At 34.9% G+C, this 18,489-nt stretch overlaps 2 protein-coding genes and 1 long non-coding RNA gene across 5 annotated transcripts; 1 reads left to right on the forward strand and 2 right to left on the reverse strand.

Annotated features, from left to right (window-relative positions):
* Positions 1-277: 277 nt before the first annotated feature.
* On the reverse strand, positions 278-2,943 carry LOC138325288 (uncharacterized). Its single transcript, XR_011208762.1, has 3 exons — positions 2,624-2,943; positions 2,241-2,384; positions 278-1,172 (listed from the first exon to the last, which is right to left on the reverse strand). It is a non-coding gene; the product is annotated as an uncharacterized lncRNA (long non-coding RNA).
* Positions 2,944-2,976: 33 nt separating this feature from the next.
* Positions 2,977-16,068, forward strand: LOC138325279 (uncharacterized). Of its 3 annotated transcripts, none has more exons than XM_069270832.1 (9): positions 2,977-3,019; positions 12,063-12,166; positions 12,467-12,654; positions 12,964-13,095; positions 13,429-13,491; positions 13,743-13,817; positions 14,180-14,360; positions 14,891-14,994; positions 15,299-16,068. In XM_069270832.1, the coding sequence occupies exons 2-9, from the start codon at positions 12,138-12,140 to the stop codon at positions 16,066-16,068; spliced, it is 1,542 nt and encodes a 513-aa protein (XP_069126933.1). In that variant the 5' UTR covers positions 2,977-3,019; positions 12,063-12,137. The 3 variants fall into 3 exon arrangements, with proteins under 3 accessions (XP_069126933.1, XP_069126932.1, XP_069126934.1); XM_069270831.1 differs by having other exon boundaries at positions 2,989-3,019; positions 12,045-12,166; XM_069270833.1 differs by having other exon boundaries at positions 2,989-3,019; positions 12,045-12,166; positions 14,183-14,360.
* Positions 16,069-16,138: 70 nt separating this feature from the next.
* LOC138325278 (uncharacterized) lies at positions 16,139-17,722 on the reverse strand. The gene has a single exon (XM_069270830.1). It carries the CDS (start codon positions 17,720-17,722, stop codon positions 16,139-16,141), a length of 1,584 nt encoding a protein of 527 aa, XP_069126931.1.
* Between the last annotated feature and the right edge of the window lie 767 nt (positions 17,723-18,489).

Consider the following 18,489-nt stretch of genomic DNA (forward strand, 5'->3'; position numbering starts at 1 on the left):
CACAGACCAAATTGTGTTATAAACATCCATTTTAGACACTTAAAAGTGGTTTAAAAATTATAAGCAGGTGGTCTTTATACAGAGATTGTGCTAAGGCAGAATTTACAATAATCAACATCTATATCTCAAATGTTGAAACATCTATATATCAAATATTGAAAGAAATGCTGATGCTAAACTGTTTTATTGTTTCAAATCATATTGGAATGATTTTCATGTACAGAATGTACATACACATGTGTTAGCTACAATTTGTACTCCATTCTCTGGTGAGGATTTCATTATACCTGGGTTCCAATGTATCTTGATGCAAGAAAAGTAGGAAGTCTTTGGAATAAAAGAACTATTTTGATTTTAATAATGAATTCTGACTCTAGGTCTTTGGTTAGAATGTTTTTGGTGTGTGTGAAAAAGAAAACAGATACTTTGTTGCTTGGTGTGGTTTGATTAGCATTTTTAATAGCCAGGATCGAAGAAATCTGGAGTACCTAGAGAAAAAAAAACAGCATTAATACAGGAAAACTGCCACAAAAGGGATTCAAAATCTGTGACATTAAGTGTCTTGTTGTATTTTGTCATATCTTAACCATGCACCCAGTCACATGCACTGCAGCTCCAATAGAATGTCTTGTAGTTTGTTGGGGTTTTTTCTCTAAAGAATAAACAGGAGTACCGGTAATAAGTATTTAAATCACATAATACCACAGCTATTTATTACTAAATACATAATTTTAATGTCTTTTACATCTATACCAGTACTTGGCTTGAAGGGAAACTATACATACTGTACATATTATCAAATGAAAATACTTGGACAAGAAAAGTAAATATTTTTGATTTTCCATATATCATTAAGTAGGTTGTACCCTGTATGCTAAATTACCTTAAAAGAAATCAGAATCTTTGATTTTGATACTTTTTCTTTTTATTTACTTATGAATTTGGCAATTGATGTTCTATTCAATAGTGAAATCTAAAAGTCAATTAGGTTACTAAAAAGTCTGATGAACTGGTATATGTTTTAGTGACAGTTATTTTACAATATCCAAGATTGGTAGGGCCACTTTTTCGAATTGGACACACATAGGTGTATTAAAAGGTTGTTGCGATGACAAGGGAATCCAAAAGAAACTGCTCTCATGGCATTCAGTGGTGTCTTTTGATAACTTTTCCTGGAAAGAGAAAATCAAATACTGGTAAACTATTGATCAGTAAAAGCATAAATATTTCAAGCTGTATATTTTACTGTTGCATTGCACCTTACACTTCTTCGTCACAAAGAATCGTCATGCTTTTTTTCATATTAAGTAGTATGTATTTTGTAATATCAATGGAAGCATCTACAAAATAGACAAACTTGGGGAAAACTATAGCTGTTCTTGATCAAGCAAGTGATCTTATTATGACAATTCAAAATAATTCTGACTTAGTCATTAAAACCTAACCAGACATTTTAATCACTTAACTTTCCTCAGAGGCTCAGATCATATAAAATGCTTGTTAAGAAAATGATATGTAATGGAAAAAAAATGAAGATTTGCAGACACCTTTTCAAGAGACAATATATACAAGCACATCTATATAGGCATTCATATACATTCAGAATATCCTCCATTATATATATGCTGTATTCATGTTTCGCTGGATAAGGTTATGCCTCCTCTTAGTTTTGATGACTGCATATGTGGTGCATCTTTGACATCCCATATTTTGAAGTGATAAGTAATGGTCTTTCCATATGTCAATCTTTATAGGCCTGCTAAACACAACTACCATCAACAGTATTTGAAACATAATTGTACCTATAGGTAAGTTACAATTTGTGATGATATCCAGATATCAAAAACAGTATTAGACTTGAAGATTGAATAAAAACTAATGTGAACTTATAAATGTTCCATACATGCACGCAATAATACATACAATGCAGTATATATATATATACATGTATATATTTTTGGCAGAATGTCAAACCCCTGTGCATATATGTTTTGTTCAGGTATTGTGTTGCATGTATCTTACTCTTAGGAATACTTGATGCAGTATTATAATTGAATAAAATGAAGATATTCACATACAATATTATATAACTATATATACTGTACAGCATAACTATATCTCTGTCATGGCTCTACTTCATTCGCTTATAATTCATTTACATAATATATTTATCAAAACAAGAAGATATTTTTATCTTGTGCATTAATGCAATACAGATATACCATGGATTTAAAATTTACATAATCATTTTGAAGTGGTAGATCTACTGGTACTTTCTGTGTGCCATACTGTTATTCCTCTGCATATGGATCACCGGATCACCCAAGGAATATACGATCTCATTTCTATGCCGTCTTTGTGATTGTGAAATCAATTCTCTCCTTCTGAAAAAAACCAAACAAACATCAACATGCAATATCAATTTATATGTCTTTTTAATCATTTACATTGATACATTGATAAATTACAAGCACTATTAACTAATAATAGCATAAACATATCTGTATATACTATATAGTGTACACGAACTGCATATTTAAAACAGAACTCTTATTTAACAAAATAGGCCTAATTATACTTCATTCTTCAGTTTTTAATTCAAACAAGAATCGCATATATTCACCTGTTTCGCGTGGTCTTAGGAACTGCATGTCCCATCTCTAGTTAATCACAAACATCTTCAGATTTGTATTTCTGGTTCAGTACATTATACGGACGCTTTGTTGTGCTAGAACACATCAAACAAAAACGTAGTGCTTTCCTTCGTGTTGATTTCATGCCAATTCATGGGCGCAGCCATTTTGGAATATGACGTACATACCACGTGAACATACCACGTGCCCCTCCATGCATGCAGTGATATATTTCCGAAGATTCACGGAAATTACTCCGAGATGTCGCGATTGAGGGAGTAGCGGATTTGATGACGTCACCAATGTGCGCGGATGCGGTCACGTGGCGCTCGCGAAGCGCCCTCTCTCTTTCCAACTCCTGAACCATACAGACGTGTGTTACTACTGTGAGTAAACTTGTTAAATATAACATGCATTGTTTATTATTATTGCTATTGTAGATGCTATGTAACTGAAGATAAACATATACATGTATGTATCGTTGTAAACCACGGTTTACAATACTGGTGTCCGAAGTCGGCGAATTTACGCCTACATGTATTTCACTTGTATAATTTATTATGTCATGTGCTTGTACCGAGTGTGTTTACACCGCCCGGCACTTGCTTTCTCGCGCCATTATTGGCATTAGTGACAACACCTGTCGAGCGGGGTCAGCGACACTCTGGTACTTTATTTAGTTTTTTTATAGTATTTGTAGGTTAGGGACAGGTTTTTTTAATTAAACCGTTCCTGACAATTTTTTGACTTAAGCCATTTGTATGGCTTGAGTCATAGGCACTACTTTCAGTAACCTTTCAACTCAGTAATTTAAATGCCGTTGACCTATGACACGCTAATTTAAATGCCGTTGACCAGCTAATTTAAATGCCGTTGACCTATACTGTGTACTACATCTCACCCCTCTCCTCTAATTTAAATGCTGTTGATCTATACTGTGTACTACATCTCAATCCTCCCCCCCCCCTCCTACTCCCCCTGTGCCTGCATGTGTGTAATGGCACCTAATACACAGCTAGGCTAGTACCTTACCTTCCAGCTGACTGCTGTCCACACAATCTATACACACTGGTGACTCCCCCATCTAACGTAAACACATAATCTCTGTTACTGATCTTGCTATCTAAGTCTTATAGACCTAAAAGTTATAATTAAAAAAATGAATTAATGATACTTTCTTTCTGTGTACTTTAAGTAATGCTGTTGAAAACAGACCTGAGGTTCAAGACAATATAAGGCTGCCATTATGTGTGCATGGTTTTACTTGCATACATAAGTGAGCAACACAAGAGTGTAGTACAAAAAACTTTTTTTAATGAACATAAGACTTTTGCTTTCTTTATTTTAAAATCTTTTCTTTTATTTATAAGAATTTTGATAAAAAAATGTCAAATAAAAATATATATGGTTTTTCTGTGATCAGTTGAATATTGTTGAAATAATCTATATCAAAGTCGGTCACAAGACATTTGACTGCTGATAGATACACAAAGCTTTGAATTAAGCTTAATTTTCATATAACACACAGTATCTGTTTTCTGGGGAATAGAAATATGCCTAACAGCTTAATGTTTTTATTATGAATTAGTCATATATTTATCATTAGAAATTTTTTTTTTACTATAATGATAATTGTAAAAACAGAATGGTGTATCTTACACCATTGTAATGTCATATAATCGACATAAATTAAAACTAAAAATCATTTTGAATTATATTAGCATTTGTGACAATATTACATTTACATCTATGGTTATAAGTGAAACAAGTACATACATTCAGACCACGAAGTCAAATTATGGTTTACAATTTCATTTCTTCTAACATTTATGTAAACTAATGTTCAAAATGAAATATGTTGTTTGCATCTCGCATCAAAGATTCAACTTCGGAGGTGTCACTAAAATCATGAAATCCATATATACTTGTGCGGCATGATCATTTCTATGATTAATTTAATGGCCTTGAAATCATCTTTTTTGCCTTTTCCTCAAATACATATGAAAATCATATATGAATAAAAAAAAACACTGAAACTGTATTTTCAGTACATCAGAATGAAATCACTGAATTTAATGAGACACTGTTTCATGGTTGATACCTTATTATTATTCAAATTATGATTGCAGAATTTACTCTTTGTGTTTATTCCCCATAATTATGCATGCTTCTTAGATTAAAACCACGATCTAATTTTCATAAAATAGACTGAATTCCATCATTATGATAAAAACGGACACAAACAATGTTAAATTAACATACTTATGTTGAAATAAAAATACCAAAAAACAGCTTCTATTACCTAATGATGGCTTGAAAAGTATACATGCAAATTAAAATGTATTTTGATATTTTCAACATTTACAAAATAATTTGAAATATAGATGGCTTATGATTTTGTGTAAAATACAGATAACCTTGAGTGAGTTCAGGTTGTAAATATTAATATAAGCATTGGCTCTCAGTTGGCATTCATAGTCAATATGAATACCAACTGGAGGGAGGCAAATTTCATGATGCGCTCTAGCTTTATTGACATTGCTAATGATACAAAAAAAGCCTTTCAATCAATATCGATTAAATATGCAGGAATGAAAGAAATAATATGCATATGCACGAATAAGTTATATATAGGATACTATCCAATTGATGTTGTCAGAGTAAATTGAAGATTGCCGTAAAGGGATTTAAAGGATATGATAAATACAAGGTACACATAATAACAAAATCTTGGAGTGACAAATGACATTTTTTTGCCATTTTCTCAAAAGAAAGAGAGAAGGAAATATTTATAAATCATTGACTCATGGTCGACCCTACTTTGTGATTTGCTATTTGTTTATCTATAATGAAATAAATTGTCATCTTATGATAGAGTGCTTGCATTTATAATACAACACTTTTACCTGGAATTTATAGTTGTCCAACTGGGAATTTACAAGATGTGTATGATATAATGTACACCAATATCAAATTCATTTATCTAAGGAATTGCAATGTTTTTGGATTATTGTATTGCATAACGCATGTTGGTTTTTTTTGAGTAGAAGGAAATAGAAAATTAACTCTAAAAAAGTATATAAAAAATTTCTTTACCATTGCAATTTGACAACAATTGATGGCCATGCTGTTGTACATTGAGATTTATCATTTATGTTACCAATGCAAATCAGAATTCTTGATTTGTAACGTTTTTTTAGGCTTAAGTCTCAGTACTTTCAGTACTTTGATTGTTATATATATTTTATCGGCACACCTGATCGTGTGGGCTACCCATTACGGCGGCATACAAAGGCCGGGTGTGTGATTGTACGGTATTGTAGGGATTTTTTTTCTAGATATATAGTTAGGGTTTTTGTCGTTTGTACGTTTGCGCTTTGGGCTGCCTAATTTCGGCGGCATACGTAGTAAACGCACAAATAACTTACGACTTTTAGTTTAGTTAGGAATTTATAGTGTTGTTAGGATAGGTATACTGTTAGGTAATTAGTGTTAGGTTTAGTTTAGGACTAATTACATATCATTGTATATCTACTTATACCACCGTTTACAATACTGGTAACTTTTAATTTTGTATTACATTCCTTACTCGCTGGAAAAGGTTTTTTATAAACCGTTTCAGCAATTTCAGAAACTTATCAAGATTTTTTCCCTCTCGTTTCGGCACTCGAGTTAATTCTTTTTCAGTAGAATTTCGGCCTTTTTAAAGCAGTTTTGGATGGTAATGAAAGAAATGAAAACTTTGAACATTTTTCTTGTTGTTTGACTTTCTACGTAAACGGCTTGTCAGCCATAGTGTTTTTCATTTCTTGGAAATATTTAGTAATTTCGTAATCACATTTACAGGAAAAAATGTCTGAAAGCAGGTGCTAAAGACATTGCCAGGGGTAGATGAGGCAACAGCCACCAAAATAGTTGAAGAGAGAAATAAAAGGGGGGGGGGGCATTATCTCCGGATGAGTTAAAAGACATCTCAATAGTAAAAAGGGAAGTATGGGTTACTTGGATGATGGAGGGGCAGATAACTGCCATAGATGTGACGACTCCGCCCAATCCACGTACTGATCTCCCATATAGGGATGAGATGTGGAGGCAGGAGTTTAGGGACATAGAGAGAATCATAGAGGAAAAGACGTCTGTAGCCCTTAAAAGGGGGGAGGGGTGTCGTGCCACTTATGTGCCCCGTACAGCTGGCTTAATGGCCGTGACATCACGAGCCGACATGCAGAGTCGGACATGTAGTCAAAGCCAAGCCGCTGATAAGCACTTTGGTGGGGAAAAAACACTGCAAAGTGTTATCCCTCTACCAGTCGGGGGGGAGATGGAATCCCATGTTCCAGCAGGCAGTTCTGCTACCCGACAACATTGTACGCAGCCCCAAGGGGGACCAATTAGTTATACACAATACCCCCAAATAGCAACATCGGTACCTGGGTTTGTTCATAAGAGCCACGAGTCTTTAGGGTCTGACCAGATAACAACAGAGACAGAGAGTCGGGTCTGTGGGGACTTCTTATTAAAATAAAACGCCGCCTCCAATAATCTCATTAGTCTTGAAATGCCCCGACAAAGTTGAGATTCCATCCTCAAAGGGGCAGGGTCAACAATTGATACCCGTTCTTGGCATGGACACTGAGGGGGTCAAAGTCACTCAGACTAACTTGTTACTACCCGATAAACCCGTACCTCTGCCTGTTCGTCCAGCATGCATACTACACCGGAGTACAGTGCACCAATCACGTTGGCGCGAGGGCCCCAGTCCCTCTAATATTCACCATTGGGATGGGGACTCAAATCCCAATAGTCATAAGATGGATAGCTTGAGCAACGACCCTTATGGGGGGCACCAACAGCATCGTGATAAAAGCCCTAAGCATTCACCCCAACCACCGGGGGCAATACAGTTTGTCGTACCCAAGGTCGCCAGTACAGAACATGGGTAGCGACCCACTGGTATTCCGCAATGATAACCATGATGCATCCGCAAAGTGGGCACAGGGTTGAATGTACCGATAACTCCCGATCCGGTTCATCTTCTCGGAATGACCTCTCGCGTGCCTCATTATTAGCACAGAGTGTGGACACACACTAATCTAGCACGATCCCGCGTGCGCACTTCCAACAATGCGAGTTCAATTTGGTAATTAGCGAAGGGAGAAGAATAATCATTCCAGTAGATCTCTTGGGTTAGTAATTGCCTACCTGACCTAAATAATGGCAGGCTAGATATGGGGGACAACCAAAATATCTCATTGACATCAAAAGAAAAGTCTTGTAACAAACCTATTACCGAAATAACCACACAACCGTCAGCTGTCCAGGCGAATTCAGTTGGTTATATTTCGGTTGAGTTAGAAAAAAGGCCCGACCAGGTGTTAATGGAACAACCCGTCTCCAACTCAGACGGGTCTCCATACGTCAACAAGCTGATCGGTCCAAAAATGCAGAAAACCACTGTGCAATTTTATGATGCAAATAGACCATCAGAGCTAAATGAAGGTAGCAAGATAGATGCAGTAAAACCTGTGGGATTTCTGTCAAGGGATTCAGGATGTAACCATACCGATTATCGGTTTAGCACCTCTTCCATTAAAGGGGGAGGGGGTTTGGATACTAAATTCGCAAATGACCTTGACAGAGAGGTTACTCCTGGGGGGGCTTCTGGTTATCTCGCATTCATCCCCTCCTGCTCCCAACTGTCTAAAAAGGTCGGGAGAATCGCCCAGTCCATCTAATCTGTTCAGAACTCCGTATATAGAATCCCTACAATCTCCAGGGATCAGTCTCAGCCTGTATTCCTTTAGGGCCAACCCTAAGGTATGGGACATAACCCCTGCTGTTAGGATTATTCCCTGGGAGGAATCAACCCGTTAGGCAAAGGAACCGCGTTATCCTATGTGATCGGCTGCACTTTGTAACCGACCGAGTAACAAATATGAGGATAGAGGAACTCCATCTGTGTCAGCCTGGCTTAGCCTATGGAACATTATAGACGTGTTCGGGTCTGACTCAGGACCAATACTCTACCGAGGCCTCATCCATAGACCAAGGAATGGTTTGCGGAAAACAATAGCATTATAGATGTACAAAACGTTTGAAGTAATGACTGGACTATCGAGTAACAAATACTTGGGACTGGCCTGTACAGAAAGACTAATAGCCGCCCATGTCAAACGAGATACCAAAGGTTACCGTGGAAATGAAATCGGTACCTACAATGTTTATGTACATACATGGTTATAAGTGAAGGAAAATGGAGCCACTTCCCAAACACCACATGTGGCACCATTTAATCTGGTACCTAAATTGCACCGACCCACTAAACGTTCCAAAGCAGGGTTGGTTGGAACACTGTATATAGTGTATATAATATTTAGGGACAAAAGAAACAACAGATATTAAGTTTGGTCATCTTCCCTACAAGCGATGTTTCTTGGAGTTAGCGCCCTTGCACTCCAGATTTTAAGGACCTCGACAAGGAACCTCAACGCCCAGTAAGACAACATCGGACCTCGTGAGCCATCAGCAGGACTACCGCCATTTTGATCCTAGGAGGGAGCTCTATAAAACGGGGAGGAGTGTTGTGAACCGCGGATTTGATGACGCCATCAATGTGCGCGGACGCGGTCACGTGGCGCTCGCGAAGCGCTCTCTCTCTTTCCAACTCCTGAACCATACAGACGTGTTTTACTACTGCGAGTAAACTTGTTAAATATAACATGCCTTGTTTATTAATATTGCTATTGTAGATGCTATGTAACTGAAGATAAACATTTATCCTGCAACTGTCCCACATACTGACCGATAACTACTGCCGGATAAACTTGTGCTTTATCCGTCAATACGATATGCTTTATCCGTCAATACGATCACGTGAATTTGTTCCATATCTGATGGCACTTTTTCTAACTTGACCCAGAACTTGAACCTTCCGGTGAATGAAACGTCATTCAGTCCCGCTAAAACGTGACGTCACATTCACCGTAATGACATCATTTTTACGATATCGAAAATCTCGTATGGCGGTGCCGTCTTTTTCTTGGCTCATGACAAAGGTATGTATTGTTAAGAAATTCTTTAATGGGTATTTATTGTTATTTGAGTATTTTCATTTTCTTTTAGTGATATATCACACTGAATAGAATTACGGTGACTGTTTGTGAATGCGCTTATTTATTTCCCATGGCAGTAAAAAGGAGTGCACTCCCATTCGGTTAAGTGAATGAATCTTTACCTCCGCATCAAAGAATCGTCTCGCTTCGAGCGAAACAAAGTAAGGAACTGTCAATTTGCTTTCGTTTTGAATGCCATAATGGTTGCAGGATAAACAGAATACACGGTGAGTATCTTACAATACAAGGTTTATTTTGGTGCTCGACACGGAAAGCCGAGATGACGAGGCTTTGCTAAGTCTCGCACCAAAATAAACCTTGTATTGTAAGATACTAACCGTGTATTCTCTATATATTGAAACGAACTGCTTCCTCGTCTCTACTTGAGGGTTTCTCACTCAAGTCTAAAATACTGGGTTTTGATCAACAGATCATCCAATTAGCCAATTATTGTAAAGAATAACTCAACGCCTTGGTACAAGTGATACAGAGTCACAATGTATTGTAACTCTTATTGTTATATGACATCTTATATAACTTGTATTTTTAATAGAATATGTACTGTAATCAAATTACAACAGAATAAAAGTTAACAATTCATACTTTATGGTTATCAATATAGTTATTTTACACTCAAGTTCACAATCTCGAGTTGTTGTCTTCAATTTGTACAATTCTACAACAATGGATAGTCTTCTAAACTTCAAACTATGTTTGAAGTTTGAAGTATTAAATATTAAACAATAACACTTAGTATTTACTAATAACTTAATAACAAATAACTTCAAGGTTTATAGAAATTGATCAGGAAATCAATTTCACTATTACAAGATTAACTATATCTTGTAATAGACATACAAGAGAATGCTAGACTCTTGTATTATCCTATGTAAATATTATAACAGTTTAACAATAATTTATAGAAATTGATCAGGAAATCAATTTCACTATTACAAGATTAACTATGTCTTGTAATAGAGATACAAGAGTACACTAGACTCTTGTATTATCCTATACAAATATTATAGAATTTAAGAATAATTTATAGAAATTGATCAAGTAATAATCAATTTCACTATTACAAGATTAACTATATCTTGTAATAGAGATACAAGAGTACACTAGACTCTTGTATTATTCTATACAAATATTATAGAATTTAAGAATAATTTATAGAAATTGATCAAGTAATAATCAATTTCACTATTACAAGATTAACTATATTTTGTAATAGAGATACAAGAGTACACTAGACTCTTGTATGATTCTATATAAATGTTATAGAATTTAAGAATAATTTATAGAAATTGATCAAGTAATAATCAATTTCACTATTACAAGATTAACTATATCTTGTAATAGAGATACAAGAGTACACTAGACTCTTGTATTATTCTATACAAATATTATAGAATTTAAGAATAATTTATAGAAATTGATCAAGTAATAATCAATTTCACTATTACAAGATTAACTATATCTTGTAATAGAGATACAAGAGTACACTAGACTCTTGTATTGTCCTATACAAATATTATAGAATTTAAGAATAATTTATAGAAATTGATCAAGTAATAATCAATTTCACTATTACAAGATTAACTATATCTTGTAATAGAGATACAAGAGTACACTAGACTCTTGTATTATTCTATACAAATATTATAGAACTAAGAATAATTTATAGAAATTGATCAAGTAATAATCAATTTCACTATTACAAGATTAACTATATCTTGTAATAGAGATACAAGAGTACACTAGACTCTTGTATTATCCTAAGTGCAAATTATTTATGGAAATTGATAAAATTACCAATTTCTCTATTACAAGATTAAAATCCAAATATCTTGTAATAATTTCCAATGGTTGATATTCCTAAATAATTTACTAAGTTACTCCATTGTAATTATAAGACAATCCTGGAATTGCTTACAATGTAAGGGAGATAACTCATTAGAACAGATGTATCGTTTAGATAAATGACCAAAACGGCGTATGAATATATACCCGATGCCGGGATGAAAGAGTTAAAATTCACGGTGATCGCTCCGCCTTATATACCCCGAGGGCGTCCACTTTCCATATAAGGAAAAAGTGGAGGCAATGTGGAGGCAAAGTGGAGGCCGTTCAGACTGTTTACGCACATAACAAACGTGTTCCGCCGACGTCACAACATAGTGCAAAAATTGACAGTACAAGAAAACTTAAGAATTTAGCGTACAACTATTATTTAACAATGTAAAAATGTTCACTAAACATTGTTAAACACATATCAAGCATTCGATTACATTTTAAGGCCGTATTTACATCACAGTGCTGTCCATCACAAAGAGTTTCAGACACAGACCATGGGGTATGGGTTTCTGTGGAAAAGGCATCTGGATCCATCATGAGTGCCTACTGCTCATGCACAGCTGGGTAAATATTTTGACTATTTGAATTAATCAATCACTTTAAAGCTGTAAAGCCTACATAATGACTTTTTACAAAACTAAATGACTGCACTTTGTTCAAGTAAATATATCAAACCCTTTAAAGCATTTCATAGCTGTCTTTGGTCATTTCAGTTCAGATACACTTCGTCACTTGCTGATGAATACATGTAATATCGAGGACAAAATACATTTTTTTTTAGAATTTTAATTTTCAAAATTATTCAATATGCGTACACATACACACACCACAAAACATAAAAAATTCATGATTTTGTAATTTCAGACTTGGGCAGACATGCAACCATATTGCCGCTATGCTCTTTCGCATAGAGCATGCCAATCGGATGGGCTTTTCTAGTGCTGCATGCACATCACTTCCATGCACATGGAACATACCTGGGGAGAAAGTTCAATATGGTCCTCAACAAGTTTGCGACCTACTTCCAAAGAAGTCAAAGCATGGAAAATCAGGTAACAATATTCACATGCATGAAAGTTGTCCACATTTATTCTGACTTCAATGATGACATATTTGAACAACAAAGTTCATACTAACCATAGAATAGAACATTAAAAAAAAATCACATTCATTTTTCAATATCACTAAGATACACGATATCTACAGGTGTATCACTTAATTATAAGAATATTTTGCTTAATTCTTATCATTGGATTAATTGGATATACAAGATTTACATTGTTTTAGTTTTGTATGTCTCTATTAAAATGGTGAATGATATTAACATATAATTGAAATGAATATTTCTTTCTATATTGTAGCTTCAAGTAGACCCCTGGTCAGTACGAAGAAAAAGCTTTTTCAGCCAATCACTCAGCCTCCCCAGACAAACCCACTTGAGAGTCTTGGAGAAGCACTCATTGATATTTTACCAAAAGCATGTCTTTTTAAAGGTGTGTAAATTTTAAATTCTTCATTTTTAGTATTACTCAAATTCTACATTAATTCATCAAATGTCACACGAAAAACAATCTTCAGGTATATATTACTATGTAACATTGACAAGAATTCAACTATGATATTCCTACATTTACACACCTGCATGTTTATTTAATTTAACTCTTGAAAAATTCATTTCCATAACAATCACATGAGCTAATTGTTATAGATACATGTACAAAAAATTGATTGAAAAATGTAAATACCAAAGTAGTTATGTTGATAGAACTTCACATTCTTACATGTACTTTTAAACAGGAATTATTTTGATTATTTTTCTTATAAAGGTTATACACCAAAGGTGGGCAGTACAAGCATGTCTAAGAACCAAACAGAAAGACCTCGTGATGGTATGTACATGTTTGAGGTAGAAATTTGTCAAAATAATTACCAAATTGCATATGATTTTCTTCAATTCATAAACATCCACATCATGCACAGTTTAGCATGTATATAATTGAATACACTAGATTTATACCAATATACATGTAATTTATATATTGATGCTGTAGTCACATTTAATTAAGTTTTTAAAAAATCAGCAAGTCTATAATATGTACATGTTAGACACTGACATTTAAAACTAATTTTCTCCATGCAGATCACAATTTGTCCTCAAATGACGCTAACCGCAGTGCTGGTGAAGAAAAAACCAACCACACAGATAATATCCAAGGTATTTCAACAAATTCAGCTTTTCTCTTGTAATGAGTGTCAAATCACAATCATGTGTATCAGTATGTCCCTTATGGAAAGGAAATTAATCAATCAGGTAAAATGTTTTAGTGTGTTTGACTTTCCTGACCAAGGTCCCAACTGTTTTACAAAAATAGCATGTCACCACAGGTAGCAAAAAATCACAAATCACATTTTACTAGCCTATAAAGTCATAGAAATAGCATTTATCTAAAGGGCCTTTGAAATTTCTGAAATTATGGTTAACCTTTTTTAAGAATATTTTGATTCCATTATGATGACTGCATAATTAAGATTTTGCTCAATACAATGTAGATGATGGGCTTACTATTACCTTCACAGCAGACTGTTACTCAATATCTGAACATGCCAAAAAGTTTACCAAGTGTGAGGGACAGGCATTTTTTGCAACACTTCCCCGTCTCGAGGAAAAGGAGATATTGGCAGTCGCAAAGGCTACTGGACAACAGTCTCTTTCCCCATTGTGGCATACCCTGCGCAGAGGACGCATTACAGCCTCACGGTAAACAGAAAATACTTGTTTTAATATCTTTACTAAGCAATGAACTGCTTCCTGTTGACAGTTATGGGATGATCAATAAGTCAACTGGGCAAAAGGGAAATTAAATGAAGTGTGATAAAGTTTCATGCTTATATTTACATTTGATAACAATTTTTAAGAATACATATCAAGGAATTTTACATCACAATTATCACTTCATAATAAGTGGTTAGCATGCATGCTCTTATTACTGCCAACTGGGGTAAGGTTACATAGTGGGACTGCAGTGCTAATGTAAATATTGTGAAATGGGTATCCTTTTGATTTTTTAAAATTGTATGTATATACATATTTCAAAACTGATGCTGTATATGCATGTTGAATACTTAATAATTAAGTGCAATTACACTCAATGATTGGCCAAGTAGCATGTGCTGGATCATAAATATGAACAATTCTAATAACATTCTTGTATGTTTGATCCTTAGCATTATTTAAATGTCATTTAAATACAAATGAGGTTGTGTGCACTCTGTGGTATTTTTTTTCAGATTTTATGCTGTACATACTAAGGTAAATGCCATCAAGAAGGCAGACAAGGACATTGACACCAAACCTCTACTTAAAGTGTTGAAGGGTGAATCAGGTCTTTCTGGTAAATATATAACACTGTTGTGAATTAGAGGGGGATATTATGTAAACTCTTATCAAAGCTGTTCCAATAACAAAATTGATCCACATAATGAACTTTATAACAACTGGATACGTTTATTTTTAATTTATGATCATTTTTTCAAAAAAATGATTTGCATAAATCAGAAGACTTAAGTAAACAAAGGCTTCCTTATATTCAAATTTTGACTCGAGGTATTCATGCATGTATTGTTAACAATTCTTTATGTATGAACAACAACCTAATCAGGATATAATGTAATATGTATCAATATGTATATCTTCAGATGATCCAGCAAAGTTACCAAGGGCTATGAAACATGGACTTGAAATGGAACCAACAGCAAAAGTGCAATTTTATGAGGGAAACAAACAACACCATCAAAATTTCATTGTTGAAAATTGTGGATTTTTTATACATCCAACAAAATCCTTTTTGGGAGCAAGTCCAGACATGTTATCATCTTGCAGTTGCTGTGGTGAAGGGATCGTTGAGATAAAATGCCCTGTAATCCCTCCCTGTAATACATGTCACACAACAATGTGTTCATGTTCTGGTAAAGGTATTAAATATCTTGGATATGCAAATGGAAATCCTTTTTTAAAGCAAAATCATGCATACTATGCCCAAATCCAAGGACAAATGGCTGTAACTGGAAGACACTTTTGTGACTTTTATGTATATACAACATATGCCACATTTCAACAAAGAATACTCTTCAATAGTATATACTGGGAAAATGTGTGCAGCAATTTGGAATTTTTTTTCCTGAAATACATGGTCCCTGATATGCTTCAAGCCTCCAGCACAGACACACAAACTGAAGATGATAGAGATGTTGAAGATATGGAGACTGATGATCAGATGGGAAATGTGTTTTTTTGCCCAATATGTCACCAGGTCATTAAGGAACAAGAGAACATTTCAAGCTTTGGTCAGAGAAGTGTTTGTTGTGACTTGTGCGACAAATGGCATCACTTCAAATGCATTAAAATGTCAAAGGCTTCCCTGAAATCCTTGGGTGACTGGATATGTTCATCATGCAACTCAAGTTAAATATATATTACCATGTTATGATACAAATGAACATTATCTTTATTGATTTAACTGAATATGTTTGTGGCAGTTATGTTGTATATTTTGACAAAGGAGGATACAGATTGCAGATTCCTGCAACAATACGAACAATGTCATCCAAGTGATGAAGCATTGTTAAAGGCAATTCATACTTCAGTATACGGAAGCATTTCATCCTCCTAATAGCTTGTTCAACATATATTCTTCTATTTGCTATTTGTTTAGTTTTCCTCACCTCATCTTTAGTGAATTGTGTAGTACCACGTCTACCAGGTGGAATAAGTAATTGAGCTTGTAGAAGAGCAAGATCTTGTGCTATGGTAAAACCACGGTCAGCTAAAACTGTGTCAGTTGGCTCGACAATGTCAAGAAAACCACAGTGGTTTGTGATGTGTTTATCACTAGTTCTTCCCCCCCATCCTTTTGATACAAAGTTGATCATTCCTGATGGAGTGATACTAATTAAATATTTGGCAGTGTTATGATGTTTATAATCACTCCATGTGTTTGTTTTCAGTGACAAATTTTGTGGGGTTTCTAGAAATATTTCGGTACAATCAATAATGTGTCGAACTGACCTATATCTTGTGTTTTGAAATGACAGTGGTAAGTTTTCTCTTACAACCTCTTTTGGTGGATTGAACACCAGAGCACCAAGAAATTTGGTTAAAAGTTTGGTCCATGTAGTGAATATGTTTGAGACTGTTTGTCGTGAAACACCAAACTTTAAAGCTAGCTCTTGGTTCAAAATACCCAAGCGTAATTTCATTAATGTCAGTAGCATTTCATCTTTGGATGAAAGACATCTGCGGGTACTAGTTATTGTAGGGATGCGTTTGTACTTGAGAGGATTGCACACAATCTTTCCAGCCATGCTACTATGCCAATATTTCATCCGTGTAATATTTGGTCTTACAACATTGAAAATGGCATCAAAAGCTTTAATGCTCTGTATCCCAGTGTAAAACTTCATGTCTTTGTCACTTTTGATATCATTGTAACAAAAAGGTCTGTTAACTTTATCCGTGTACATTCCTTTCCACTGAGCGAGTTCTTTACTGAGCGTTTGAATTTGCTTCTTTAAATACTGTATTTGAACATCTTTATTTACACACGATTGGCAACCTTGGTCAGTGTCAATATAAGCATGATCATAGTGTACAACAGTACTGTCTACTTTTTCAGTGGTAGTGTCATGTTGGCAGACACTGTTTGTGACTGCAGTATCCTGTTTTATTTTTTTTGTTTCTGGTGGATCTGAATTAAGTGTTGTCATGCGACGTTTTGGTAGTTTACGAGGTGTAATTTTACTGCTAACTTCATATCCAAGAAGAAGTGTTGGTATAGGATTTTCTGCTGAAGGAGCCCCGTCAATAAAATGGGAGGAACATATCCTCGAGTCTGCATTGGGCTGCCAGTTTTTTGATTTGCTACTTTTACGATTAACATTTTTTGTCCAAAGCATCCTGATAGAGGTATCATTAGGGAAAGGGAAAAGTTTAAAGGGAGGCTTACAAGTACATGGGTTAGTACCATAGTTGCTATTATGGAGCACACACTGTCTACTTTTCCAAATATTGAGTCGATACCCGCCATTAGAACATCCACTAATGCAACAAATGCGTTTGGACATTTCTACAGGTTTGATTAATAAACTAAACAACAAAACTAAACAACAGCATCTAAGCAAAAAGTATGTATACATGTATATATATCATAAATTACATTGACAGGTTATGACTTACAGAGATATTAATTAATTAGCAAATACAATAGAAGTACTTGCAAGTCTGCATGAATCCATTGATGAAGTAAAAAGCAGCGTGAAACAAGCATAAACATTAGTAGTTATTACATGCTTTGTTAGTATGTAATATATATGTTTTCATTGTAATTATTAACAATCTAATAATGACTAGCAAGCAATTCAGAACACATGCAAATTAATTTATGCTAAGCTCTTATAATTTTACAAACACTGATATTATGATAAGCAATTACCACAGGTGAAGCAACAGCAAGGATACAAGTACACATAGTTACATGTCCATGTTGTTAAGTTATATCAGTGGAAGATATTAGCCAAGTGTAAAGAGTACACTGTAGATGTAGAATAATACAAGTTTGCAGCTGGTTCACAGGTTAGGCTGGTATATGTACATGTACCATGCAAACATAGGACACACAGGTTAAGCTGGTACATATATATGTATATGTACATATATAGCGCACACATACATGTAGGTTAAGCTGGTATATATGTAGAGCACACACAGGTTAGGCTGGTATATATGTAGAGCAGACACAGGTTAGGCTGGTATATATGTAGAGCACACACAGGTTAGGCTGGTAGCAAACACAGGTTAGGCTTGTAGGCAGGGTCAAGCACATGCACAGGTT

This window comes from Argopecten irradians, chromosome 6 (assembly GCF_041381155.1).
Source record: "Argopecten irradians isolate NY chromosome 6, Ai_NY, whole genome shotgun sequence".
Lineage (NCBI taxonomy): Eukaryota > Metazoa > Mollusca > Bivalvia > Pectinida > Pectinidae > Argopecten > Argopecten irradians.